General features: G+C 40.3%; 1 protein-coding gene across 2 annotated transcripts; it reads left to right on the top strand.

Moving 5' to 3' along the window:
• The first annotated feature begins 1,194 nt into the window (after positions 1-1,194).
• HADH (hydroxyacyl-CoA dehydrogenase) lies at positions 1,195-20,830 on the top strand. 2 transcript variants are annotated; one of them, XM_076336872.1, is made up of 8 exons: positions 1,195-1,370; positions 5,108-5,236; positions 6,747-6,904; positions 11,370-11,496; positions 14,440-14,529; positions 16,061-16,133; positions 19,229-19,345; positions 20,359-20,830. In XM_076336872.1, exons 1-8 carry the CDS (start codon positions 1,242-1,244, stop codon positions 20,475-20,477), a joined length of 942 nt encoding a protein of 313 aa, XP_076192987.1. In that variant the 5' UTR covers positions 1,195-1,241; the 3' UTR covers positions 20,478-20,830. The 2 variants fall into 2 exon arrangements, with proteins under 2 accessions (XP_076192987.1, XP_076192988.1); XM_076336873.1 differs by lacking the exon at positions 1,195-1,370 and adding an exon at positions 2,111-2,164.
• The last annotated feature ends 7,083 nt before the right edge of the window (positions 20,831-27,913 follow it).

Consider the following 27,913-nt stretch of genomic DNA (forward strand, 5'->3'; position numbering starts at 1 on the left):
GTGGGAAAGAAAACCACGGGCAGAGCGGAGGTGTAGTTTTGTTGGACTCCCGGCATAGAGGGGTCAGAGAGCGGAGGGCAGAGAGGGAAAGGGGTGCCCAGGGACAGCCTGGGGTGGGGGGCAGAGAGCGGGGGCCTCTGGCCCGGAGGGAGCCCAGGGAAGGGCAGGAGATGCTTGCACACAGAAGGGGAGGGCCGAGCAGGAGACAACCGAAGCGCTTGGGCGGGGGAAGGGGTGGGTGTGGGCGCTGGCATGTACGGGGAGCTGGGCGCTCGGAGCAACAGCTGTGTGTGGAAATCCTGTGTCTTACACCCTGAAGTTAGGTTGCAGGTAACTTGGCACGGTGCTATTTTTTTAGGGAATGTCACTGGTTACCCGCTCAGCAGTCGTTTGTATACACACGGAACAGTAACTCTGGGTCTCTGTTTGGGTAAAGCTGTTTCCAGCGGCCACGTACTGCTCCTGACTCATCTGCCGTCAGAGGAGGCCGAGTGAGGAAAGGGAGTTTTTTGCATTGCGCGTTTGGTACAAAGTGCAGAAATAGGAGAATACTCCGCTACTTTTGTTTGAAGAAAACAAGTTGCTTAATGTTTACCCCGATGCTGACTCAAGTAGAATACACTGTAATCGCAGTGTTGTCAGCTGCCGCTGTTGCTGACTTGAAGTGCCGGTTGTTCTGGCAATAAAGGAATTAGATACAAAATTATGGCGGTCTGCATCTGATATAATTCAGCCATTAGTATTTATAAAGAAAGGATTTAATTTTTTTTTGTTGTTTACTATATAGTTTGTGCTAGCCTGAAAAAGAAATCCCCTTCTAGTTTGGAAATACTCTCATTACGGAGTGCTTCTAACGTTGAGAAAATGAGCTGCTGCACAACAGAAGTGTGAACGTTTGGAAGGGAATGCAGTGACCTCCCCTGCAAGGGGCAGGCATTGGGGCAGCCTCCGCATCAAGCCTGCCGTTGCCAAACGCCAGCCAGGGGCCAGCAGGGATTTTTAGCTGCGCGCGGCAGTATTTCTGTTGCGCTGACCTCGGTGTTGCTACTTGACTCCTCCTAAGGAATCAAAAGTAGCGAAGGTGAAGGATTCAAAGCGCCTTTCCCCGCGGCGGGCAGCCGGGCCCGGGGGCGGCCACCGCCCCCGCGGCTCCCCGGGGCGGAGCGCGGCGCTCGCCCCGCCCGCCTCGGCCTGGCCCGCCCCGGCCTCGCCGCCGCCGCCTCTCGCTCCGCGCCTTCGCCATGGCCTTCGCCACCCGCCACTTCGTGCGCGCCGCTTCCTCCGCCGCCGCCACGGCGGCCGCCAAGAAGCTGATCGTCAAGCACGTGACGGTCATCGGCGGCGGCCTCATGGGCGCCGGCATCGCCCAGGTGAGCGCGGCCCGGCCCGGCAGCGGGGCGGGGGTGAGGGGGGGCGGCGGCGGCGCCGGCGCCATGGCGGCCGTTGGTGGGCCGTTACTTGGGGAGTGCAGCGGGGGGGGCCCTTCACGTTCGGTCGGGGCTGGGGCTCCCCTCGTCGCGGGCTGGTCGGATGAGGTGGGGGTCGCGCTGGCGCTCAGCTCCCCCAAAGGCTGCGCTGGCAGCGGCCGCGGTTCGTGCTCTGCGCCCAGCGGGGGCCCCTTCCCGGGCTGTGGCGGCAGGGGGAACGCCAGCTCCAGCCGCCCCGCGCTGCTCCTCCTCGCGTCCCCTTCGCTTCTTGCTTTCCCCTTAGGTTTTTTACTTAAAGCTGAGCCCAGCTCCGATGTAGCGCTCGAACCTGCCCCCGAGGCAGAGGGGGAGAGCGCCGGAGAAGGCGAAGCGGTCGGTCTCCGCTCCCGTTCCGTTGGGGCCGTCACGTGTTGGTGCCAGTTGCTGGCCCGGCCTTGCCAGCTCAAACGAGTCGAGTCGCCGCTCAGGTATTCTCTCCGAGTTGCGAGGCAGGAGCAGTATTTAAAAAAAACCCAAACAAACCCAAAACGAAACTCTGAATATATTATAGTTTGCATTCAAATTATTTCATGCTCCGCTTTTTTCAGCCTGTGTTTGCGTGAGAAGTAGTGGCTGCTCTTGCACTGGAGGGGCGTACACTCAGCAATGCCTGACGGTCCTCGTCGACAAACCAGCCGGACAGGCGTACCTGCTGGAGCATGCTGTGGGTCTCGCCCCGTCGGCTGGCTCTGTGCAAGGCACGTCAGGGAGCTAGCGTGGGCAGCGTGTTCATCACAGCCCGAGGGTGAGGGCTGCTGGGGGTCTGGAGGGACGCACCCGTTCTGCCGTGTTGGCAGACTTCTGTGAATTTTGGTTTTATTGCTGCGGGGAAGTAGAAAGCGCTGCTGCACCGCTGCTGCCCAGTTGCTCGACTTTCAAACTTTTTGTTCTCTTGCTAATCCACACATCTTCAGGTCAGATGGGTAGGCAAGAATCACCAAGGTCAATGTTTTAAATTGTTTAAGGTGGTTCTTAAGACAATGTGTGCGCTATTTGTAAACCAGACAGTGTGTAGTAATATTTGGAAAATGTTGGTCCAAGAAAGAAGCTTCTTCTAACTTGCCAAGGGAGCAGATCAAGTGACATTTTACAAGTTATTAAAGTAGAATACAGCAGCTAAAATGAATGTTTAGCTGTCAGTCATCTGCAGAATTACAAAGTGGTTAATATTTAAATAGGACTTATTTTCCCAGTGTTTAATCTCAGGCCTTTGGCTTTCAAGTTCATCTTTAACTTGATAGCTTTGGGACAGAAAACCGAATGGTCCTGTCAGTGATTTAAGATTTAGATATTTACTTAATTCACAGAAAGAGCCTGTTGCCCAAGATACCAGGGTAGTTCACAAACTTCACAAAGAGTAACTGAGTACGCAGGCATCCCCAAGTGGAAACTGACAGTGAGGTTGGAGTTCATAAATAGCAGTTCTCCATTTTAATGAATTAATGGGTTTCCTTCTCAGAACTGAAGATTTCTCACATTCCTGGCAAATCTCTAGCAGGAGGAATACAAGGGCTATTTTTTTTGCTAAGGAATTAGTTGTTTATTAACTTGTCTGGTAAAAACACTCCTCTGTACCTTGATACTAGAGCTTGAGGTTTCCACTTGAAGGAGCCATCAAAGAACAACTCTGAAGAAAGTTGTTCTCATTTTGAGGAAGATGCACACTATGCAAAGGTTATAATTCTGCAGGGAAAGTGAACTGATCTGCATATTCTGTTAGACTGAACGTTTTCGGAGAGCAGCTTGTCAAGAGAAACATCTCTGGTATTTGGCAGTAACAGGGGTTGCAGTCTTCTACCACTGTTAAGGACCAAGGATTGTTTTGCTGACCATCTGCCTCTGATTTATCAATCCAAAATTATCTCAAAGCAGAGATGATTGTAACACTGAGTGGGGTCTCCTCTGCACCCTATTAATAAAGCTTCTCCCTTTTAGAACACTTAAGAAATTGTCTCTCCTCTTTCCTTGCTTTCTCATACCATCAGGAGAAGCTAACCTCCGCTAAAATGTATGGCTGAAAGCCAGGAGTTTATAATTTCTGATTTTGCCACGTGAAAAGCACTTCTGTATGAGAAAAGCATTAATTGACTCCCCAGCACTCTTGTGTTTCTTATTTAGTATTCTTAAGGTCACTGGATAGTAGCGTCTGAGTGAGAGTGTGTTTGAGTCGCAAGGAGGCGGTATGACCTTTTGCTATTTTTCTTCTTTCCTGTCTATGTAGATATGGTAAGAATGAGGTGGCAAAAGGGAGATGTTAATTTTTCTAGGATTTTTTGCCAACTGGTCAGTGATGGTGTAATCGTAAATGGATAATCAGTGAAGCATCTCTTATAAATGTGCTTGGTATTGATTTTTCTTCTGAAGAGTGGAGGGTCTTGCTTTGCCATTGCAAATGATCAGCAACAGATGAAGCGTTAGGAGTGCAAGTCCAAGCTTGGTTTAAATATTTTTTTATGATTCAGTTGTTTTTATGAAATGGCTGTAGTGTAAAAAAAAAAAAAAAAAGTGTCCAGCTGCAGACTGACACCTTGTTAAAGCTGTACTGCTGCTGTCCAGAGGCGGTCTGGCATTTCTTTATTTGCTGGATTAGTGAGGCAACTTGGATGTGAATAGCATCATGCTTTTCTTCAGGAGATATCTCTGTATTTTTCATTTCAGCTAGCTTCGTTGGAGTAGGTCTTGTAGGCACAGGAGAATCTTTAGTCTCCAAGTGCAAGGTTACATGTAAAGTGAAAGTTTGCAGAAGGTAAGCTGCTAAGTTGTGTGACTTTAAAAGCAGTCAGTGGAACCATGTTTTAACATTTGTTTTCCACAATTGTTATATTACAACTCTGTTAGTTCAAGAATTCCAAAAATGAAGATAAGCTATTGCTAACTAACAAGCAAAACATAAATTAATGAATAGTGAAGTAACAGATAATGAATAGCTGATTTTTAATAGGCTGTTGCAATGTGAGAAAGTGGCATTATATGTTTGAAATTAATTGAATATCAACCAAAAAGACAACCTAGTAGTGCTGTCTGTAGCTGAGCCAGTGTTTGTACCAAGTGCATAATAAGGAGAGTTTGTGGGCCATTCAGGTCTGTGCAGAGTCCTGGAGTGGTGAACATTTCACTGCTACTCCCAGCTCCACTGTCACCTTCCTGTTGTTGCAGGGATGTGCTCATGGCCTAACAGCAGAGCTGTGTTAACGCTACGTCCCAGGAACACAGGGTTAGCCATCCCTTATGCCACCTCTTCACCGTGCCAGCATTCCAGTTTCAGTCTCCACAGCCCTTTCTCCTTACAAGATCTAAGGATCACAGCTAAGCCACCTGCTCTTTTCAAGACATTCGTTCTTTAGCCATAGCCGTAGAATTCAGCTGCCTCCAGGCGCAGGTAGCGTTCTGCAGACAGCTTGGGGGAAAAACGGATTTCTTTTTCCTTTTCCCTCAAGTTGTTTAAGACCTTTATCCCTTCCCCTCTGCCCCAACTGTGTGCAGGTTTTTGTGATTTTTCTAGTAAAGTGTCTAAGTCTTGATTCAATGTTCTTTAGCTCTCTTGCCTAATTCATTGTCTAGTGTATTGTCTGTGCCAACACAAATCAATATGGTTGGTTGTTTTATGATACTGATGTTCAATCTTTTTTTTTAACTTTCAGGTTGCAGCAGCCAGTGGTCACACTGTGGTGTTAGTAGACCAGTCAGATGAAATCCTTAAAAAGTCTACAAAAGGAATTGAAGAGAGTTTGAAGAGAGTGACAAAGAAGAAATTTGCGGATAAGCCTGAGGTTGACATCATCTTCTTTATACCTCTAGGAAAACTTAGGACAATAAAACTACCATACTGAAGTTCTGATACTGTGTACAGTTATGTATTGTAGAGCATGTTAATATACTGGCTTAAGAAGGAAACTTTTTTGAGTGTGCTGAAGAACTTGGATTTTTTTTTTTTTTTTGATTCAAGGAGGTTGAAAGATGTCTTACCTTATTTTCTTTCTTTTGTAGACTTCAGCCTTGAGATAAAGATTTAAAACAACTTGGTGACCTTTTAAAACAGATGCTAAATGTGAAATGGTGCGAAATTATTCATCCTAACTTAATAGCAAGCTGTCTTTGAGTGCTTACCTGGAAATGCACCAATTTTGTCCAGAAGCCAATAGTAACAAAGTTGTTGTAATACCTTTTTAAGGACTTTTTTTTTTTTTTAAAGACTTGGGCACAGGATTACTGCAAAGGAAATTAAAGTGCAAGTTTAACTACCCTTAAGTAACTTGAATTAGATGTATAAGATACTTTGCATTTACATTACTGAGTAATACATACAGCAAATCACTGTGAAGCAGTTGATGCATCTAAATTTATATCCTAAGTATCCTAAGGATTATTTGTTGCTATGCCTGTTTCTCTAAATTCCACAGCAGATTCAATTCTTCTTTTGATACATGTTAACATATGTAATATACGCTGGTATTGATGATTACCAGCATGAATGATGCAGCAGACAAAGGAAATGAAAAAAGGCTTCTTTGCATGAGGGAGTACGGAGGAAAAATTATAGTAATACCAGGATAACCAGAGCAATATAATTTCCTGTACATAATTATGGGGTCTTTTAATCCAAAAGAAAATTGTCCACATGATGCTTGTACTTTATATATGAAAGTACATTCTAGCGTGCAGGTATGTTTTTACTTGTACTACATCTCCATTTACCCTTGGTTCAAAGTCTTGCAGTTCTGTTTGATTTCTGTCCTCACAAACTATGTCAGTGATTGGCAGACTTACTGGTCGGAAAACAGAATAATTTTTCCCCACATTTGCACTGAAACTGTAGTGAGTGTAGGCCACTTCATTCCCTGAAGTATTCATGAACAAGCACATATCTGTTCATAAGAGTGAAACCAGATAATCACTGAATGAAAACAATGCAAAGGTTTGAAACTGGAAAAGTTCTTCTTTATGGAGGGCAAGTCCAGGTTGTCTCAGAAACTACTGGTTGACCAACCAGTTGTTCACTCAGACTCTTATGCTGAAGGTTGGACTGCGGGAAATAGTCTTCCTAAAAGAATGAATTCAAAGATCTCCTCTTTGCTTCAAAGCAGATTTGATTGGCTAGGAAAATTTTGTCAGTGAAAGCATTGTATCTGTATATACTTGGAACTTTCTCACTGATTTGGAAATGTGACAGACTGCCTGAATTTCTGAGGGCTCAAAAACACTTCAGAGCATATAAGGGGATTTTTTGTGTAAAAATAAATCTTTGTACATAGACATTGCAACTTCTTGGAAATGTTTCAGGCTGGTGCTGAGTTCATTGAGAAGACCTTAAAGAACCTCACAACAAGCACAGATGCAGTAGCAGTGGTCCACAGCACGGATCTGGTGATAGAAGCCATTGTGGAGAACCAGGAAATTAAAAATGAACTCTTCAAGAGGCTGGATAAGTTTGCTCCAGAGTACGTGTATTTTTCCTGTTACGTTTTGAAACTTAGACCTTTGTATCTTCTGTTTTTATTCTTACACTGTTAGTTCTGCATTGTCTTAGCTGATTTTTTTCAAAAACAGGAGTTTTTCTCCCTTAGACTAATTCCAGACTGTCATGTGGTATGGAATAGTTGTTGTGCCAGGTGCATATGCTACAAACACTTTCAGGTGTATTCAACCAGGTTTATTTACTTGTTGCATTGCTTCATTTGATGTGCTTCCGGGTATGTTTAGTCATAAGGTTTGTCCATCTACTCAGCAAGTTCAAATCCAAATGCAAATGCACAACAGTAGAATAAGCTTGTCCTGGTACACATGAGGTATGGTTAATGTACGTGTTCCCATATTTAAACAGGGAATTGGGATGATAAAATATTTGTTTTCAGCGTGCCTAGCATGAAAAAGTTTTAAGAAGTCTCAACCTCTTAGCTGTAAGTCATGATCAGCTCAACAGTGGCTTAAGTGAACTAAGTTTACTTTGTAGTACAAGAGTTTGGAAATAGCTCATTGCTGGTTATTGTGTGTGAGGTAAAAGTGTAAATGATTTCTTAGCATCCACTCACTTCGTTACTTACAGTCCCTGGCACTTTCTTTGAACTATATTTGATAACTGTTGGAAGTTAATGTTGAATTATATCCGAACTCAAAAATGCTGTTAAGCGAGCGCACGGTCTCAGAAGCTTGATCCTTGTAATGGATGACTCAGGATCATAAGACCTTGACTGCTTGCAGGTTGGGGTTTTAACTATTACAGCTAAATCTGGGAGTATTGGCTAAGAGGTATTCTAGACTGTCTAACTAAAGAACTAGGCAAGCTGCGGCTTGAATATAATGTCAAGGGAGAAAAGGTGTTACTGTTAGTTGACTTCAGCCTGGGGAGATTTTCAGGCTGTCTCATATGGTTGGTAATCAAAATTACCTGGTACTTCTGAAAACAATAAATGACCACAAACAGCAGTGCACTGAGCACAGGGTAACTTGCTGTTACCCTTAGTCTGACAGACAAAAGTAAGTTGGTGCCTTCGGCAATTATCAGGATACCTGGTCATGATTAGATTCTGCTTATTTTGTGAAAATAGACCATTGGTTGCCTGAGTCTTTGTTCATATTCAGCAGAGAAAGCTAATGAGCAAATTAGAGCGTACTAAACGGCAAACTGTCTAGAACCAGTCAGCAAGGAAAACCGGGCACGGGGACTTGGACCCTCATTTAATAGTATGTATATCTGGAACACCTGAGGCTATTTTTCGTAAGGCTGAGCTGTTTATAAGCATAGCTGACTTAAAACATCAAATTTTATGTTAGAGTGTTAAAAGATATTGGGAGTTGTTCAGATACGCTCCTTCTTGTGGCAAAAGGCATGATTTTGCAGGGTTGGGAAAAATGACATAAGACAAGAAGCCTTCTTTTTTAAGAGAAATGATGATAAACATACAGATAGCTTACATGTAGGATAAAGAAAAGGGAAGTGAATGGTGAAGAATATGGGTTGCAGTGTAGAAAGTCTAGACGAAAAGAAAGAAAAGCTAGTAAAATAGTGAAACTTATAGTAGCCAAGAGTTTAAAATATTAGCTATTAGATACAAATGGTAATTTGTAATTATGTGAGGAATATAGAGTTGCAGATTGTGTGAGTAGCATGGGGAAAGGCAGAAATGTCTAGTGAGTGTTTTTCTGTGCGTAGAAGGAAGCAGTAGGCTTTATTCATCCTGCATGGCACTGCGGTGGAATGGAGAGCGCTCTCTGTCAGTGCAGGCATCCTACAGCCTTCGCTAAGATTCAACGTTTCAAAATTTCTAAAACTAGTGTGTGGACTAATTGTTGCGTCAGCTTAATGGGGGTGGTGGACTTGTGGTTGGTTGGTAACGAAGACAAGATTTGTTTAAAGATAGCTTTCAGTCTCAGGAGAAGCTTTGCTTCTGTGCGGCCCTGGGTGTTAATGGCACTGTGAAGCGTATGTTATAGGCAGAGATGATGAAAGACCAGGCTTCTGAGGAGGGAGGACTTGTCTTAATTCAAATCTCGGGACTTACTGCGGGGGGTAGCTGGTCGAAACGTAAGGGGCTGTGTATTACAGTTGCTCAGACCAGATGATGAATTATGCCTTTGGAACATAAGCTGTGTGAAACCTTGCATTTTTTTTCTTCTGTACTGTATCCTGTGTCTCATGTGTTTCCTCAGCTGCAACAGCTACATGTTCGTCTCCCATTTTTGCGCTATGATGACCTCTCCAATGAAGATAAGTCTGGGGACAGCACAAAACCAAAGCGTTGCATTAAACAAAACAAAACACAATTAACTTGTTTCCTCTTCCTTTTTCTCTATAAAATAACTATAATTTCTGTGAAAGTGGATCTATAAATGGAGGGGGGTGGGAAAGCTATTCTTTATTGAGAGAAGTTTTATTTGGGGGTGGGGCGTGAATTTCTCTTAAGTTTTCAGAGAAAATGTAATGAGCTGGGAGAGTTTGGCAACCCCAGAGAGCATTGGGAACTCAGGGTATTCCTCATCTGGGTAACTGTCCAGGTGAAATGGTGACTGCTGTTTCTTGGATGCCATCGGTCTGAGCGCATATTGTTGTATGTTCTTAGAGCTTTGCAAAATTGCTTGTGCATGTTATATTCCTCTCAGTGTTATACTCATCCTCCTAATACGGTAATTGTTGTTGTGTTACATGGTCGTCATCTTCAGAGCAGGCGATAAAGCATTGTTACCCACTCTTCAGTTCTGTTTTCCTTTTCTTGAATTGAGTCAGTCTCATGTTTCCATTTTGAAAAGGTTGGGCTAGGGTTTTTGTAGAATATCCCCACGTTCTTTGTGGCTTTTAGGCCTTTAAACACTGCAGCACTTTTCCAAACAGGATCGTAATGAACATGACAAAAGAATTTTTGGGTATCCACTTTAAGAGCTCTTGCCTGCTTCCTTTTTGTTTATTTCTGGGTGGTGAGAATGCCCGTCAACATCTCTTGGTCTAGGATTTATCTTTAGGTGTGGAAATGCAGCTAGGAACTGGCTAGTGGTTTTCAACTGTTCGCTGTGTTAGAATCGGTGTGTTAGAAAAGGGTTACAAAAGAAGTGCTGTTCAGTGTTCACTGTGTAACGGAGCTGGACTGTAAGAGTCAGTTTTATTGAAATGGTATGTTTCTCTTGTGTTGGACTCTGTTTTTAATGTGTTCCCAAGACCCACTAGATGGCACCAAGAGAAAGCACATTGGTGCCTGGAAAAGCATCACTAGGGCTTCACTACTACTGTTGCTTTCAAAAGGCTTCCAACTCTGCTGTCACCTGAAGCATGGGTTGTGTAATTCTAAGTCACAGAGGCATGTAAATTCTATTTTAAACTCAATTTAAATCAATCGGTTGGTCAGAGCAGAAAGCGTAAATAACATGCCCTTGTACACAATACAAATTTAATGCTTTTTTTCCCAAGGCTTTATGTTGTGTGAGGCTGCAGTATTCACCTGCAGAAGTGATGCTGAGGTAAAATCTCTTACTTTAAGTGAACCCAGATATGAACCTAGCAATGATTACATCTCACAAATCAATGTGCTTAATTTTTGTATGAATATTTGAATTCTTTGTATACAGTGGCAGATTTTCAGTGAAGATAAATGTCTTTTGGATGCATTGACTTTGCAAGGTCAAAACTATGAAATGTAGAATACTCTTTTTAGGACCCCACCTCAGAACAATATAAGGCCCACTTTATGGTGGGGAAATAACAAAAGAATATTTGTAAGAAGTGTAAACAGGAATTTTCAGCAGGGCTGTTAAGGTTCTGAGATATTTCTGGGAAAAAAAAAACCAACCCAAACCATTTACTAATTGCAATTAGTAAATCTGGTTTATGTCTGGAAAAGGACTTCACGTATGTCTTAAGTCTTGTGATTTTGTGTGTCCTTTGCAGTGTCCTATGCATGGCGGTTTTTCTTTTCTCTGTTTTTTTCCATCATCTCTTTGCTCTGGTGGTAGGTTTGGTCATCATGTCTACCATTGATCATTATTAAAAAAAAATAGATTCCAAATTTTTCTTAAGGCTCCAAAGTGCATTTTTGACATGGCAAATTATTTGGTGTCCATAGATGTGTAAATGATTAACAGTAAAAAATACCATTAGGTTTCCAGGATTCCTGGATACCTGGAATAGATTTGGAGAGTTAACAAAAATTTTCTACTTACAGAGTCTTTTTTTCCATCACCTAATACAAATATTCAACATACTTACTTGGGAGTCAGAAACTCACACAGCCCTTCCAGTGGTTATTTCATCATTGCTGTACTTACACCTCAGCAAAAGGACCGCGATAACCTGTAGGGATATTTCTGAGAATTCTGTGGACGGTTAGCCAATGGATGTCTATTATGTTTAGTGCACCAGTCTCCTACTGTCAGGAAAATAGCTGTCATTTATGCAATCCATATGTTTCTTTTTTCCAGGCATACGATATTTGCAAGCAACACTTCATCCTTGCAAATCACGCAGTTAGCTAACTCAACCACCAGGCAGGACCGATTTGGTGGTCTCCATTTCTTCAATCCTGTTCCTATGATGAAGCTTGTGGAGGTAAGTGTTTTATGGCATCATCATAATAATCACTGTAGCACAGCAATGCAGTTGTCATTGCTAAGAATTCAGTTAGATGAAAGAGTAGATCTCAGTTTGCAGCTCTTCTGATATGGAATAAGCTACCTCTAGTGATAAGAGGGTCGTGCAGTCTCTTGTTGAGGGGCAGATTGAACAGACAGAGGTCACTCCCTCAGTCTCGAGGCTCCGAAGTTCTCCACTGAACTGCTGACAGGTGCCGTTTATAGTGATCATTTCAGGCACACAGGCAAGCTGATTAATAAGAACTACTGGCAGCTTAAACAAAATCATCTGATGACTGGCAGAGGAATTTGGTTGTTACCAGTGTAGAAATCGATAGAAAATGATGTGCAGATGAAATCTTACTGCCTTGTGGCTTTTGAAACAAAGTCAATCATGCTTGTTTCAATGTTCCAGACGATTTGTCTGGACGTATTACAATATTTCCCAACCTTTAAGGAAAAGAAGGTTTTACATAACTCTTCAAATGTCTTTTCTAAACATATTCTCTTTGGCTACATCATATAATTTCTAATAATACTGCAATGCAGAGCAGAATAAGAAATAATCCCATATTAGAGTTTATCTGAGCCTCCAAAGTAAAGATCACAGTGCAGAAAAAACGACAGGTGTCTCTTCTGCTTTTTCTTACCTTCCCTGTTATGGCTGACCTTGATCAGCTAGAACTTATAAAGTCTTGAGTAAATGAAAATAAACTTTGCATTTTGGCCACTCTGCCCCAAAGTTTAATGTACTTCGTGCCCCTAAATGCTGTAAATCTTTTTCCCCTGTCCCATGAGTGATGAGTTCTAGTATTGCTTTGGTGACAAGTACTTGAAATATGTTCTGCCTGCCTTTTGAACTCCTGAGATTCACTTTATTGTATTTTTTTGCTTGTTTCCAATTAAAATACATATTATGCACTTGCTTGCTCTGTATCTTTGAATGTATCTTTCTCTTCCTCCCCCTTTTGAAATGTTTGAACCTTTTGGCTCAGAGTATGATTGTCTGACGAGGGCTCAGACACTTGCAAATTCTCTCTCACTAACTTCTGCACCCATGTGGATTTTTTTTTTTTTTTTTAGTTTAATATTGCATCCTCTTTATTGTAACTAAATGCTCTGGGGAAATGTTTTAAGAAGGAAAGGAAGAAATTTTGTAGTGTTGTGAGAGATAACAGAAATCTTTAGCATAATTCCTTAGGCTAACATAGGCTTTATTGATTTCTGTGCTAAGAACTACTTGTTGCAGTAATTTATTTCTATGGATGAAATGTTCTATGCCTTGTCTCAAGCCTAAAACAAATTATAGTCTTTAGAAATCTAAACTAAGCCACTGTGAAGTTTGAAAAATACAGAAGATATCTATCATCATTTGTAAAAATTAAAACAGAGCAATCTCCGTATGACTGCTGTGGTCAATCTTTATAATTTGTGGGGTTTTTTCACCTGACTTATGAATGTCCTAGCCCAGAGTCACTCCAGCTGATTAGTATTTGGAGAACTTTAAAACACAGAACTGTGCTTTTAATGACTTGATCTTGAAAGGCACCAATGTTAGTAAATAAATACACTTTTTAAGGCTTTGCTTTTGTTTCAGATCTACTGCTGTAAATCAGGATTGGCATTGACAAACACTGTAAAACAACATTTTCTATGTAAAACAGATGTTTCCGTTTGAAATAGTTGGGGGAAAATGAAGAGAATTGCCCAAACTATAAAAGATATTACTGAAATAGCCAGTCATCTGTCATGGAAGCTGTCCTTCATGGGTCACAAGTCTGCAGTGCCTTTGAGTCTTATCTGCTGTTTTCATAGATTGTTGATCTCATGCTTAGAAGCGCATAGCTTTGAGGGCATTTCTTTCTCTAATAATCCAAAAGACTAGTGCTAATGTTTCGAAATCTTAAGTGTATATTAAAAATTAATTCTTGAAACTGTTGCAGTCTTATGTAAGTATCTCAGATATTTTTATCTAATGTCAAAGTAAAAGAACACTATTTTTTCTGCTGAGAAACAAGCCTTTTCCTCAGTCCTAACAGTGTTTTTTTTGTATTGTCCTTATGTCGCCATTAGGATGGGGGGGAAATATCTGTGTGACTTAATTGTACGAACAAGGAGGTCAGCCTTAACTGCTTATATATAGCATTTTTCAGTTACTGCACATGGAGGTCAGTTTCAACACATCAGTGTCACCATCTGATGGTCAGTCACCATCAGTTCAGCTTCTGCAAGTCTTTTTTTTTTTTTTCTCCTCTCCCCGCTCTCCCCTCTCTCCCCTTTTTCCTTGTTTTTTCAGGGGGGTGGGTAGGTCTCTAATAAATTACTTACTTCACTGGAGTTTGGATGCATTATAGAAAGTACTACATGTGATAAAAGACTCAGTTCTGAAGAAAATCAATATGGAAACATACTACTCAAAAGCTAAGAGGCTGTCACATATTCGAAAGATAGATTTTAAATTTTATTTAGAATTAAGTGTCTGTGTTGTGTTTACGTTGGGCACAGGGTAGATGTTACAACCGTCTATATCAGGAAACATGTCTGTTAATATGGTTTCCTAGATTGATGCCATTGTGTTTCCTAAGGCAACAGAGGCTATGTAGCTTTTAAAGTTGTCCTGTTATACTATAATCTCTAAGTGGGATTCCAAAGGATGGTCCCTTTTACCATCCATACTGGCTGAGTAGGAAAGTATCTTAAAGAAACACATAATTTCAAACTGTGCAAATTGCTGTATCTATCTTTAAAATAGATTTCTGTGTCTGTTACATATCCACTGAAACTGGTTTTTGCAAAACAAACGTTTTGTGAATGTTTGGAATAGTGTTCTGGATTACAGTTTAATCATTGCTGTATTGGGAAATGAGAAAGATTCTGCTCATAAATGTTCTTACGCTCTCCCCACCTTCCCTCTGCCCAGGTCATCAAGACTCCAATGACCAGCCAAAAGACTTTTGAATCACTTGTGGATTTCAGTAAAGCAGTAGGAAAGAGTCCCGTCAGTTGTAAGGTGAGTACATTTTGGTTGTATGAACCAATAGTCAGAAGGACTATTCTTGAAAACTGTTAATTTTAAGGTGGTAGGTTTTAGTAGATGTAAGAGCACTTCAAGAATCTCCAGGCTGCTTTTTGTCCAGTTTCTCTTCCCTATTAAAAGCATTTTGACAAAGAAAATGCCCACATTTACCATAAATTCCTCAAAGCAGAGTGACTTTAGACATCTTGTGAGAAGCAGCAAAACTCACAAGTATCAGGGTTTACAGGTTTTGTTTTTTCTTTTTCAGTCGTGCAGAAGCCTGGACTGGAGAGCTTAAGCAGGAGCTCATCTTTAGCCATGCTAGAGACAAGTCTGCTACCTCTTGTACTGTGAGGCAGTTAGATGGATCCTCCATGGTGTGCGCTCATTGCAAGTTTTTCTTAAGACTGTAGTAACTAGACCCATATCAATCTTCGTTGCTTTGCAACTTTGGTTTTTTTCTCTAGAGGAACACCCTACTTCCTAAGCACACTTCTTCCGAGTCCGTTAAGTTGTGGTCTGGGTAGCTTTATACAAGCTATTGCCTTGAGTTTCACAGCCCCCAGGAGACATTTGGTCATAAAAAGAAGGGCCTGCAATTCGGTAGTTACCAGTAATTCAGTGTCTGGATGCTGGACTCTAATTGTGGCTGTACTGCTAAATTGCTCTGTGGCCTTAGTTGACTTTTTTCCTGTTTCTGTCACAGTTTTGCAGTATGTAATGTGCAGAATATGTGATGAATTATTGTTTATAAATTAGCTTGGGTAGAGGGTAATGCAGTCTCCATATCTGAACCTTTTTTTTCTTTTTTTTTAAATTCCTGTTTGTAGAAGGAAAGTTGCTTGGAATTCTCTGGATTAAATATTGAGATAAAATGGAATGAACAATAAACATCTGAAACAGTAGTAGTAGACAAAACACTATATTTGCAAAGCTCTTTCTCTTTTCTTTGTATTTTTTATTTTGATTAAAGCTTGTGTAAAAGCAGTTTTATATCAGTTTGTTATCTTCTGACAGCATGTATCTTATCTTCTCATTGGTAGCATTGGTGTTTGCTATTGAAGTTATCCTAACTTTCAAAAGCGTGGTTTACCAGTGAGCAATGGAGGACGAGTACGCTATTTATCCAGGAGTGTTTCTAGTAGTGAACGCACAAAAAAAACCTGTTAGGGAAGATGTGCTCTTCTTATATCCTTCAGGAAATTGTATCAGCAGAATTTTGCTAAAGAAAAGGCGTTTGCCAGCTGACCACATTAAATTGTTTTAAGATTAATTGAGTTGGGCTTGTAGTAGTCTTATTGTTCTCAGTCACGATGAATGTTTATGTGCCATTCCTTGTTTGTGAAATTCATCTTTTGTGTTTTAATACTGAGCAGATAAATTTGATGAAAAATACAGTTTAGAAAGTACCAGAAGTTGATGATTCAATAAGTGTCTTCATCCACTTGTTTAATTTGTCATGTAGCGTTTGAGTGTAGTACTGGTAAAGAATGTTTATTTAGAATCCCTTTTTTTGTTTTCATAGGATACTCCAGGGTTTATTGTAAACCGTCTCTTGGTGCCATATATGATGGAAGCTGTTCGACTTTTTGAGAGAGGTACTTGTTGGGATATTGACTTCAGGGAATGTTGACATATAACACTGCTAAAAGTTATATACCTTCAGAAAAGCCTTGGGATTCCCTCAAAACTTTCAGACCTTAAAGGCTGGAAGTGAATAATGAACATCAAATACGAGCCAATATGTGTAGTTGGAAAGACCTTGTCTTCACTTTGAAATGTCAGTGTATGCAGAGTCAGAAAGTACTTGTTACTTGTGTGGGAAATTTCTGGTGATGGAAAATGTTTCTGGTTTGGAGATGACAAAGTGAGTGTAGTGCCACTGTAAAAATATCCTCTGCCAACTGATCAGGAACTTCCCTCTCTCCATCCCAAGAGACATTAATGAAAGTGGTTGAAAATCACATAGTGGGACCATTAGCAAAGTTCTCGTGAGTTCGCTTATGTTGGGCTTGTGAAATAAAACACCAATTTTCAGGTGAGGTAAGTAGTGTAATACTCAGTGTCACACTATGGTACTGGCATACAAGTGATTTGGGCTCAACTATTGCCCTACAAAACTTCCTGTTCCCCTTCTATGTCCTTTTTTAGACATAGGTTCTTTAGGAACTGGTCTCTTTTACGTTAATACTGAGGGTAGGTAGAAATAATCACGCATCTGCAAAGAACGACTAATTTTTTCAAAGCATTGATAATTGTTTTGAAAAGGAAGCAAGCCAATAATCTAGTGGATAAAGAGGAAATTATGGAGTATAATTGCTTTTATTTCAAGTGCTCTGCTTGTAGCTGCGTGCTACTGAGAATGTAATTTGAAACATTTTGGTTTTGAAATCACTGCTTTTTTACAGATGAAAGCACTCCATTATCAGGATTCCACCAAATATGCTTTAAATATTGAAAATCTCTTTTATAGCACATGGAAGGGATGGTTTGATCTCCAGAAAAAAATATAAGCCAACACTACTTGTTTATCCATCAACAGATGTACCTAATTACATCTCAAAGGGAGAAAAGAGCAAATTTAGTGACTTGAAAGGCAAAGGCATGGATGCGAGGAGGCGTTATTCTCTTAGAAAAAGTCACAATTTTAAATTAAGTGTATGGGTGTTCCGGTGTGTGTAAAAGAGGTGCCTGTAAGTGGCATGTATCATTATGCATATTTCAGGAGACAATAGAACTTTTAATTAAATGTAGAAGAAAACAGTCACTGAGATTGTATGTTAAAATTGACTGTTCTCTGCCTAAGCAAAACAATATTTTGATTTAATCTTTATTCTGTTTGTATTTTGTTCAACAGTATGATATTTCCAAACTTGTTAAAGTTCATTTATGAATTTTTAACTCTAACGAAATCTATTTAAAAAGCTGGTTAATGTTTTGAAAAGCCTGATGGCTGTCTTCTAATTCATAATTTCCATTGAATCAGGTAAAATCTTTATCATATCCTTTGCATTAATTCTCGGAGTAGACACTTGAGCCAGATTGTCATCCACATTAGTATGAAATTTGGATCTCTTTCCTGGCAACTGCAAGTACTGAAATACCATTTTATTGGGTCAGTCCTTGAGTCTTTATTTATGGGTTAAATGTGCGCTTTTGCATAGGCAAAATACCTTTAGTGTATTAACAGTGATTTAAACAGCGGGCATATTATAAATATTAATGTATGGTGGGCTGTACTGCCCTATGCTTAATGGAAAACTAAAAAAGCAGTCAGTCGAGTTTCTATGGAAGTCTGCTTTATAGTAGGAGACTAATAAGAACTAGGGGTACAACCCCTGTTTGCCTTTTTACTATTTTTAGTTGTATTGTAACGCAACTATGTGCTGTCAGGTGGCCAAGTCCCAAGTTTGACAAGAAAGTGGGACAAATCTGTTGATAGAAGAAGTATGTACATCTGCATCAACTTCAAATGAGTTGAGGATTTACATATGTTCGAATTTGGGGAACTGAAATTATGTTAGAATTAAGTAAGGCTAATTTTCTCAGTTTCTCAGAAATAAAACGTGGTTTTAAAAAAAAATATTGTCAGCTTTAAAGGGTAAAAGGAGATATATAAAAATGATTCCTTCATACAGAACTTTCACTGAAGTTGTTGCCTTTACAAGAGATTTTGAAAATTTATTTGTAAGATTCTCTGATCTTAGGTGTATAAATTGCATAGGCTATGTCTGTCAAGCTTTCGGACACCCTGAAAACCTGTACGCATCGAGCATGGAAGTTATTTAACAAGTACCTCTGGGGTTTGTTAAACTTCGTCCTTTTTATAGGATCTGCAAAGAAGTGCACTGCCTTTATCAAAATATGTATTAGTAGTGTTAAGCAGTAGAGGTGCATCTGCTTTCATGACAGTATAAAATATGCATTCCCAGCAAAAGAATGAGGTGAATATTAACTGTGACAATGTGGCAATGCAGGATTTGTATTTTTATAGGCAGAGACTGAAGTAGAAGTAACAGATTTCTGATAATTTTGACTATTTTTTAAATAATTTTGGAATTCACAAATTTAAGTGCAGATACATCGTCTCTTCGGGTCACTCCTATCATCTCTGGTGCTGATGGATATCCTCCGGTGAAAGTTGCTGTAACTAAGCATGTTACTCAGCTGCTACTGCTTCCCCCCTGCCATGCCTGCCTTGTCTATCAGCTGAATATCACTTGCCTTCTGGCTGTTGTAGAGTAAGGGTAGCTCTGTCCTGTGCATCATTCAAAAGCTGCTGCTGATCTCATGAAGCTGAAACTGAGGTCTTCCCTTAGCTACACTCTTCAGCTGCCTCTAAAAAGTTCTTGATTCTTCACAGCGACCAATTCTTCCTCTAGTCTAGTCTTTCTGATAGGTTGAGCACAGTAGCTGTGGCTCCATCAATAGCACAGTGATCTATACTGAAATGCAAGAGGAAGCTAGAAAAATGGAAAGCAGGCCTGCAGGGCGCTTTTTTTTTTTTTGTGTGAGGGATTCAGCTTTATACTCCAGCATGTGTATGCTGACTCCAGTTTTTGTGGTTCTGAAATGTGCAGCGATTTCTGTGAAGAGCTGCACAAGGGTGAAATAACACCCTGTTAATTATTTATAAGTGGTGCCAAGTAGATGCGGAATCTTCTGTTCATCAAACTGTCAATCTTTTCTCTAGGAGATGCATCAAAGGAAGATATTGATGTTGCTATGAAGCTTGGGGCTGGCTATCCCATGGGTCCATTTGAACTGCTGGACTATGTTGGGTTGGATACCAGTAAATACATTATAGATGGTACTGCATGCTTATTTTCTTCTATTTTTCCCCTTTTTAGCCAAATTGTAGATGAATGTTCTAATGAAAATCTGACTCTTAATTAGTTTAAACTGAATGTTTATGGCATAGCCTTTTAACTGTTGAGGAGAAAGGAATGAGAATTCAGCTCAGAATGCTGTATGAGTACCCTATGAACAGTGGTGGGTTTGCTGACTTCATCAAGTTCCAGTGGAAAATAATAATAATATTAGTGGAATTTTATACAACTAAAAAGAGCCAGTGGGAAGAGACACATGTACTGAAGGTAAGAAACTCTGATGAAAAGCAACAAATGTTGAGACTCCCGATCCTATTTCTGCCAGTCATGTTTTCATTCTCAATTAATAGGAAACCCAGTAAATACCTTAAAAGATGCAAGTATACCATCTCCCTTTCACTTCAGTTGACAAGTGGATGAATGTCAGTACAATAACAAAAAAAGGCATAACTGGTGACGGCCTGTTGATGGCTGTTGTATTATTTTGAATGAGCAGCTTAAATAGTCTCGAAGGCAGAATGTCACTTTCAAAACGGCATCTTCAGTGAAACCATTTTTGCTTTTAGCCAGGACTGTGGAGTAGTGTTATATTGTTCTAACTGACCATGTCTTTCGCAGGTGTAAGTTCAACTTGGAATTTCTTTCCACTTGAATTTCTTTTCAGCATAGCCTTTGTTTTATTTCCTTGTACTTAACTATATTTTAAAAGTTCTCAATTTTTTTTAAAGTATTAAAAATCCTCAGTCATGGAGATTATAAGGTGTTCAGAGTAGACTATGCCTAAAGACTAGTTGCTAGATTTGCTCATAATCATCAATACTGATCTGTGCTTTATGAAGCTGTGTATTGAAGGGTCTCAGAGAGTCTAGAATAAGTTCCAAACCTCCTCCAGTTTTCTGACCTCTTAATATTTTTCTAAGGAGATGCAGATCTCTATTATCTTTGCATATAAACAGAACTGTTACTAATTCATCCGCTTCTTTTCTTCCACCAGGATGGCATTCATTAGAGCCCAACAATCCTCTTTTTGCACCCAGCCCACTCCTGGATAAACTGGTAGAAGAGAAGAAGCTGGGTAAGAAGACTGGAGAAGGATTTTACAAATACAAATGAACTCCAGACCTCGAGAGGCGTTAAACTATCTGTGTATGTTATTCAGCATTGCCATATTACAGGTGAATCCTTCCCAAGGATGGCACAAGCTGCATTTAGAACATAACCCACCTCTGAACTGAGTGATTGCACTAGTTAACTATTTCTCTGCTGAAAGCTTGATTTGGTAGATTATTTTTTTCTTGTAATTCTGAAAAGCTTTGTAAGTACAGTGCCTTCATGCAGGTGTTGATTTTTCAGGTGCAGGACAGAATGACAAGTGACTTTATGTATTTGAAACATTATTATATTAATGGGAAAAATCCTAAAAATAACCGCAGTTTCTTAAAAATAAAATTTTCAACAATTCTGTATTGAATGTCATGGCATGCACTTGATGTACTTGGTTGTAGTCCACTGGGTGGCAGTCTCTTTTCACTCTGGCAAATGTAGCGACGGAAAGGCAGTAAGCTGTTTTGTTAGGATTTTTCTTAAATGCAGCGCTAATCTGTAGGTGTAAATTACAGTGCCTTGAACAATAATTTTTATAATGTCATACTGTTTAAAAATAAAAATCCTGCAATGGCAGGCTGTCACCTGGACAGAAGGTTCCCAATACATCATTTAAAAGCAGAACTCATGACTTTTGTTGGGCTTTCCTGGCATTTTCAATTACCGGTTGAGGGCCGCCTTTTGCTAGGTGCTGTGGAAACATAATGAAGAGGTGGTTTCTATTCTGAAGGGCCTAATACATAGATTTGTTTTTTATAAACTAAGCTAGGAAGCTGGCGAAAGCTTCCGTATGCTTTCTGGAGTCCTGTAAATTGGCTTTATTTACTGACTATTCATTTTAAGTGTCATTTTTACACACTACACTACTACTGTAGTTGAGTACTTTGGGGGATTGAAACTGGAGTCTGTGCTGTGTAAACAAATAGGTGTGTCTGGCTGTGTGAGGCACCTTCTGTTTTGCAACTTTATTTCCTTGGAGCTTAGCAGAGCCTGGATGCGTTCATGGCAGGAGTGCTGCAAATCCTGCCTTTTCTCCAGATACTGCAGAGCAAGTGGGCACGAGGGTTGGAGTTCCAGTTCAACTGAGTAGTAGCCTTCTTTTACTTAGTGTATTTTGGATCTGAAAACTGAGTGCTTATATATATTTTTTTTTTTAATTAAAGAAATGATGAATAATTATTTAACTCTTAAGTTGCCTCTTTCTCCCTCCCCCAACATCTAATTCAGATTGCATATAAAGAAACTGAGGCTGACATGTTAATTTCCTTGCACACGACCACACAAGAAATCTCTGAGTAGAGAATAAAAATTGATGGTTTATTGGATCCTGGTTCCTCATTACAGATATTCTGATTTTGAGACGCTTGTCTTGAAAGAAGAGGGTTAAAGGAAAGAAATGGTACTGTAGACAGTCTCTTTCCTTTACTAATATATTGTTAAATTGAATTGGTTTTCCTAAAATACGGTACACTTCTTGCACCCGAAGTCTGTTTCACTTGAAGGTTCTTAGAGCCTGTAATTCAGTTTAGTGACTTCCAAGTGCTGCAGGATGAAGTTAGCTTCAGAACTACTGTTTTCAGTAGTAATTAAAAATGGAAACATGTATTACTCTTGTGTCTTAAACAATGCTATTTGTTTTTACAAAAGCATTTGGGTAGAATTAACTTGATGCTGCTCCCTTCACTCGGAAGATCATCTTTATTTTTAATTTGGAAATGCTTAGGTTTATAGCAAGGTATAGGCTATTTAATAATAAATGTGCAAAATATTTTTCACTGTCAAATATGATATTTTAGAAAAACAAACTTTCTCTAAAACAGTGTTTTCCTTTCAGGAGCTCTAACAGGTACAGTACGTAAATATGCAAAATATACAAGAAACCTGAAAGAGGCATTTGTAAGTTTGGCTTGCTATTTCAGAAGAGACTTCTTTTTCTCTGTAGCAAATAGACCATGTGGAGGTACTTTACTGGTGGGTGGGGATGGTTTATTTTATCAGCACATGGAGTACTGTGCCAGGACGAGTAGAGATGAGGTAAAGGGCCAAAACTTCAAATATTGTCCCTTAAATCTAGATCAGAATGCATAGTGGTAACTGAGTGACTGAGGCCACTGAATCAAGGTGAGCCTTTTCTTTTGCTCCTCGGTGAGGAGGTGTTGAGGATGTAGAAGTCCCTTCTTGGGTTCAAGATCATGATGAAATTGGTCAGAAGTAGGTTATTAAATAGTCGCTCCTGATTTGTACAAGAATTTCTGCAGCTTTGACAGTTTAAAGATGTCTAGGAGGCTCAAAGAATGAGTAATGAAATAAAGGAATTGTCTGTCTCCACCTTTCCCTCAATAAAGATTATTTCCCAGCCCTTGCTATGCCTGGACTTGATGCAGAGGTACATGAACCACCTTCCACTGCATGTAATGTTGATGAGTGAAGGGGAATCTCCTGCTAGTCAGTACCTCAGACTAGGACGTGGTACATTAGACCTGCTCTCACCAGTCAGCTCTTCCTGAATTTTTATTAATAGGGGAAAAGAGATTGTGGAAAAAATAGAGGGATAGAAGAGAAAGGAGGAAGGGTGTTTGGTCTCCCTCACTGCCTACTTTTAAAACCTTTAGTCTTCGTTACCCTTTTTGTCAGCAGGCTTCGCAGATTTAGAGCATTTGCCCCACTTCGGTCAAAGCTTTGAGATGTACGCTTGGCACAGCTTGGGGGCAGCTTGACAGCCAACAGCTGAGGAGTCGCACGTGAGCCCAGCTACTGCCGCTGGGAAGATGGCTCCAGATTCAGCATCTGGGTCATTTCAGCTGCCAAACGTGCTCCATCTATGGTCATCCTAGCTGCTGACACGGCTGGGGAGAAGACGGGAGCACAGCAAACTTTACAGAGGGAGTTGAAAGCAGGGTCCTAATTGGACTGGAGAGGAGGATGCTCTGCGTGAGTGGCTTATGGAGTATAAAGTGCAAGAGGCAGCAATAAAGTTTGATCTGAAGAGGAACTAAGCGTGTAGAAGTTAAAATTTGGCTTTGCCCTAACAAATGAGATATTCTCCATTAATGGCACTGAGCACAATAATACTTGTATGTAGGTCAATAGTAACAGCTGCCTGTTGAGTGTAGATGTCCTGAAGTTCTAAATTTGCATCTGTGTCTGCAAAAGTTATTGAGCTTTTCCAGTATATTACTGTAGGAGATTAATTTTCTTAGAAGATACAGATACCAACTTGCAGTATGGATTTGAGTGGAATGGAAAGTGGAGTTTGTTGCTTCCTCCTTCCTTCATTGTGGGGACTTGCAGAACATCACCTTGGTAGGAATTTAGTTGGGAAAACAGCATTGCCAAAGAATTTAATGTATGTTAATTGTTTGTTGATGAAGTTTAGCCCCTGGAAATGAGTAGCTGCCTTGAAGTGAATAGCCCAGCTCTGTCCAGATGGGAGTTCTGTGAATCTATGCCTTACTTTACACAGTAGGAAAAAGGGTTGACTGAGCAACTGCATAAAACAACTTGAAAAAGTATCTTTTTTCTTTCTTGTCAAAGTTGTACTTTTCCCCCAAACCATCTGACCCAAGGGTTTTGAAGTGACAATGCAAATGTCCTTCAAAAACCAGTTGTTACAAATGGCAGGCTATTGACAAGACCGGCGTTAACTCCAGCATCTAGCATAGGCTCTTCAGAGCCATGAGATCCAGTACTACCAGCCCAGTGCTCCAACAGTGAATCAGGCCTCTGAAAAGCTTGGCGGTGGCTTCCAAATGAGATTGAGTTTTGTTTTGGTTTTGTTTTCTTAATGCCATATTTGGTGGTTGTTCTTCTCCTGACGTTTGTTCTGTGGATAAGGCTCTTACCACACTTTCAGATAGCTGTGAAACTTTTGTTGATGTTTGTCAGTCGATCTCTTCTGTAGATCCACTTACTAGAAATTAGTGAATGTTTATCAGGCTGGAGAAGAAGAAAAACAAGAAACTTGCTGTAAGTGTAGCGAGATGTGATTGTCTGGTTAAATCTGTACTTCTTATTAGAAAGAGAAGGGCATCTGAAAAAGAGGTATTTCCAGTTTGCCTGCCCAAACGGTTGTCTTGGTGTGAAAAGGTCTTGCGTGTTCCTGACTTTGTGCCAGGCTTTGGTCAGTAAAGTCTGCAAATGAGTTAGGTGTAAGCTAACTCAATGTAACATATTCCTGTGGTCAGAAAGGTAGGTGCTAGAGGATGTAGGTACTAGCAAACGATCTCTGTTGTGTTACTTTGTACTTTAATTGCAGTATAGTATTGAGGTCTGAGATCCCTGAGGACAGTGTCGTTTGGGTGTGTGCAGTGTAGTAGCATAAAAGTGATGGGATTGCATTGTTCCTTAGGAGAAAAAAAAGAGTATGATCAGCCATGAGAAAGTATGTGCTGTTTCTGCTGCTGCTTTGGGAAAGCACTTCTGACTTTTTTTTATTTCATGAAAAATTCTCCTCCTTGCAGAGAGATTTGAGAACTTGTGTGAAACTACGGATGCTTGCTGTTCTCTAGTGAATTCTTTGTGTAAGCATCCACTGTGTAGCATCATGAGATACGAAATGTTTTCCATGTCTCAGAGTATTGCTCTTCAAGCCTGTGTCCATTTTGATAGATATATAGCTGATGGTTATTGCAAATGTTCATACTAATAATTTTTCTTAAGCTATCAACATGTAATTGCCAAAGTTTAATGCATGCTTGTTGTTCTTACATCTAGAGAAAGCCACTTTACAGTACCAAGTGGCTTTAAAGATGTGGGCAAACCAGAAGCAGTTTTTGTCGTTTGTAGTGACCAACTTTCCCTAAAAATTTACTGCTGACAGTTTTGGAGTTAATTTTTTCAAGAGAGGCAGTAGTCGTCTTGCACCTGTAGCTATGATGCTACGTTCTTACTTTTCTAACTAGTACGACAGCAGTGACCCACATCTCAATGTCTTTATTCACTACAGTTTGCAACCACGTGAGCAATTATAAAACTGACCTGAATGATGCCTATTTCCCTGTGCTCTTTGGAAGAGCTGAGACCAGGAGCAAAAGCAGATGCTATGATTCTTTTAAGAGCTAGATCTTTTCATGTTACATGTTCTTTCAGTAGCTTTTCCTGTTGTTCAGAGCCAGAGGGAAGTGCTTCTGCTGAATTCTGTTAGAGAAGGGTTAAGTAGAGCCACAATCTGGTAACTGTAAAGATGATTTGTAGAATGATCTGTCTTGAATTTTATGATCTTCTCAAAAGTTCATGTTAAAACTGAAATCCCTTTTTATGTACCATTTGCTATGCAGTATACTTTTCCATTTATAAATGCAGCGCTATGCAGAGTCTTAAATTAAATGTATATGATCACAGAACAGTATGTAATGAGGTCTGGGGTTGTTACTGATAATATATTATTCAGATTTAGGTTTGTATGCCTGTGGAGCAGCTTTGCACTTGTTCAATTCACTCTTTTATTCCTGTAGAGGTTTTCTGTTTGCTTTTCTTAAAATTGCAAATAACTGGCAGCAGTGCATTCTTTGCAGAGAAACTAGGACCATAAAGCTCTAATGCTGGCTGGATGTTTTGGTTGCTTCTGGGGTAGGAATAATACAAAACACCAAGCCTAGTTATTAAATGAGCTGTTTCTTTTGTTATGTGGTGGCATGAGACATCACAGTGAGGCATAAGGCCAAGTTTTGTTTCCAGCCTTGGGTCAGATGCTGTAAGTTGGCCAGGGCACAGGAGGATATTTTAGCACAAGGCTTTTGCTTGGCGGGCACTGAGGAACTTGTCGCTTACTTTGGCTGTTTCGTGCTGCCAGATAACAGCATTTTTTCCTAGCCTGTTGTTCACTGCTGCTTTTTTTGGTCCATCTCTGTCCTGCCTGGTAACAGCGTCTTCTATTCTGGTCCCATTTTTCTGCCAGCAGCCACTTCTAGGGTGGTTTTCTGTAAATGGACAAACCCTTACCGTATTCACTAGTTAAAGAATGCAAAATTTTTGTCATTAGTAACCTAAACCACCCATTTGGAGCCTTGGCTTCAGCAACAAAAATCTTGTGGATTAACCACTTTCACCAGTAAGAGGCTTTCTGATGAGCTGTGGGAAGAAGTGTATGCTTGGTGGTAAGTCTACAGTGAACAGCTGGAATTTGCATGTGGTGAATTAGCACCAAATAAAATCACCCTTTTTTTTGCTTAATTATCCTTGCGTACTTAAATGGATCTATTAAATGTTTGTGCAAAAGAAATTGGTAAAACCACACATTTACAATAAGTGGGTTTTGATTGTGCACAGACAGATTTGTCTGCTCTGCTGGTGGCAGGGCCTGTGTAGGTAACATAATGGGCTATGATCTGATGAAGGGACCGCTCTGTTCCCTGACTCCTCCTCGGCATGCAGTGATGCCCTGAGCCGGACTGAAGTGCTCCAGCCATTGGAAGCCTTTGCTTCAACTCTGAATCTTCAACTACTTTACATTAACTTTGTTTGAGGCCTGCTGTTTTGAATCCTACAAAGCTGCAAGCATAAGCAGGTGTAAGATACACTGCATTTATATTTCACAGGCTTTTTAGTTGTTGGTTTTCTCTAAAGAGGTTGTAAAAGGTAAAATGTTTCTGACAACTATTTGAAGTCCTTATTTCTCTGAAGATGACAAGAGGGCTAATGGGTTCCTTACAGCTGATGTTGCAATTCTTTCCTCTTTGCAATTTAGGGTGAGATTTGTAAAAGCCTTTTGTTTCAGTTGGAACTTAGTGATGTTTTCCAGAATGTCCAAGCAGGTGAGGCATCTAACTTCCAATGATTTCTTTTCAGCACTGAAATGCCTCTCAGAACTTAAAGAAGTATTTATGGAAGAGCCTGGTTTTAGGGGTCCTAGTTTTATTTAAATCTTGAATTTCATTTTCAAAAGAATGGGGACTATTAGAAGAGAACTGGTGTGGATTTTAATGACAAGTTCCCCCCCCCGCCCCGCTCCAGTTCTTGAGAGAACGTGAAAGAAAACAGCAATTTTCAGCCTTTTCCTTCTGTTTGCTGTTTATCTGCTTTCTTGAACACAGAATCAGTTGCAGGAACAAAACTCTGCTCATGTTGCTAATTATTAATTTCAGGCAGTAGCAATCAGACTGTACTTCTAACAGTCAAAAAATACTGCCTTCCGATTTCTTCACCCTCCCACTTCACTTTCTTTTGAGCCAAAGGGTTATCACAACTGCTTATGGATGGATTTCTGGGTGCTATCATGACATTACTGTCAGAGAACGAGCAGCAAAAGTTAAGCACCCAAATAATGTTTTAAGTGCCTAAAAAAACTTGTGTGAGTCCTTTGAGGAAGGAGCATGGGTGAAATAGGCTACAGGGAAATATTTCATTGAGAGCGAGCTGATTTGAATGAGGCTGTGGATTCTAAAATCCAGTCAGGGTGCTTTTAGGAAAATGGCAGTGTCTCTGAAGAGTGAGATCTACAATAAGCA

Source organism: Aptenodytes patagonicus, chromosome 4 (genome assembly GCF_965638725.1).
Source record: "Aptenodytes patagonicus chromosome 4, bAptPat1.pri.cur, whole genome shotgun sequence".
NCBI classification, from domain to species: domain Eukaryota; kingdom Metazoa; phylum Chordata; class Aves; order Sphenisciformes; family Spheniscidae; genus Aptenodytes; species Aptenodytes patagonicus.

Bases quoted from the DNA above. Each gene is read 5' to 3' on its own strand.
- HADH (XM_076336872.1), top strand. From the start codon at position 1,242: ATGGCCTTCGCCACCCGCCACTTCGTGCGCGCCGCTTCCTCCGCCGCC. The intron at 1,371-5,107 runs GTGAGCGCGGCC...TTTAACTTTCAG, and splicing joins TGGGCGCCGGCATCGCCCAG to GTTGCAGCAGCCAGTGGTCA. The intron at 6,905-11,369 runs GTACGTGTATTT...TCTTTTTTCCAG, and splicing joins CTGGATAAGTTTGCTCCAGA to GCATACGATATTTGCAAGCA.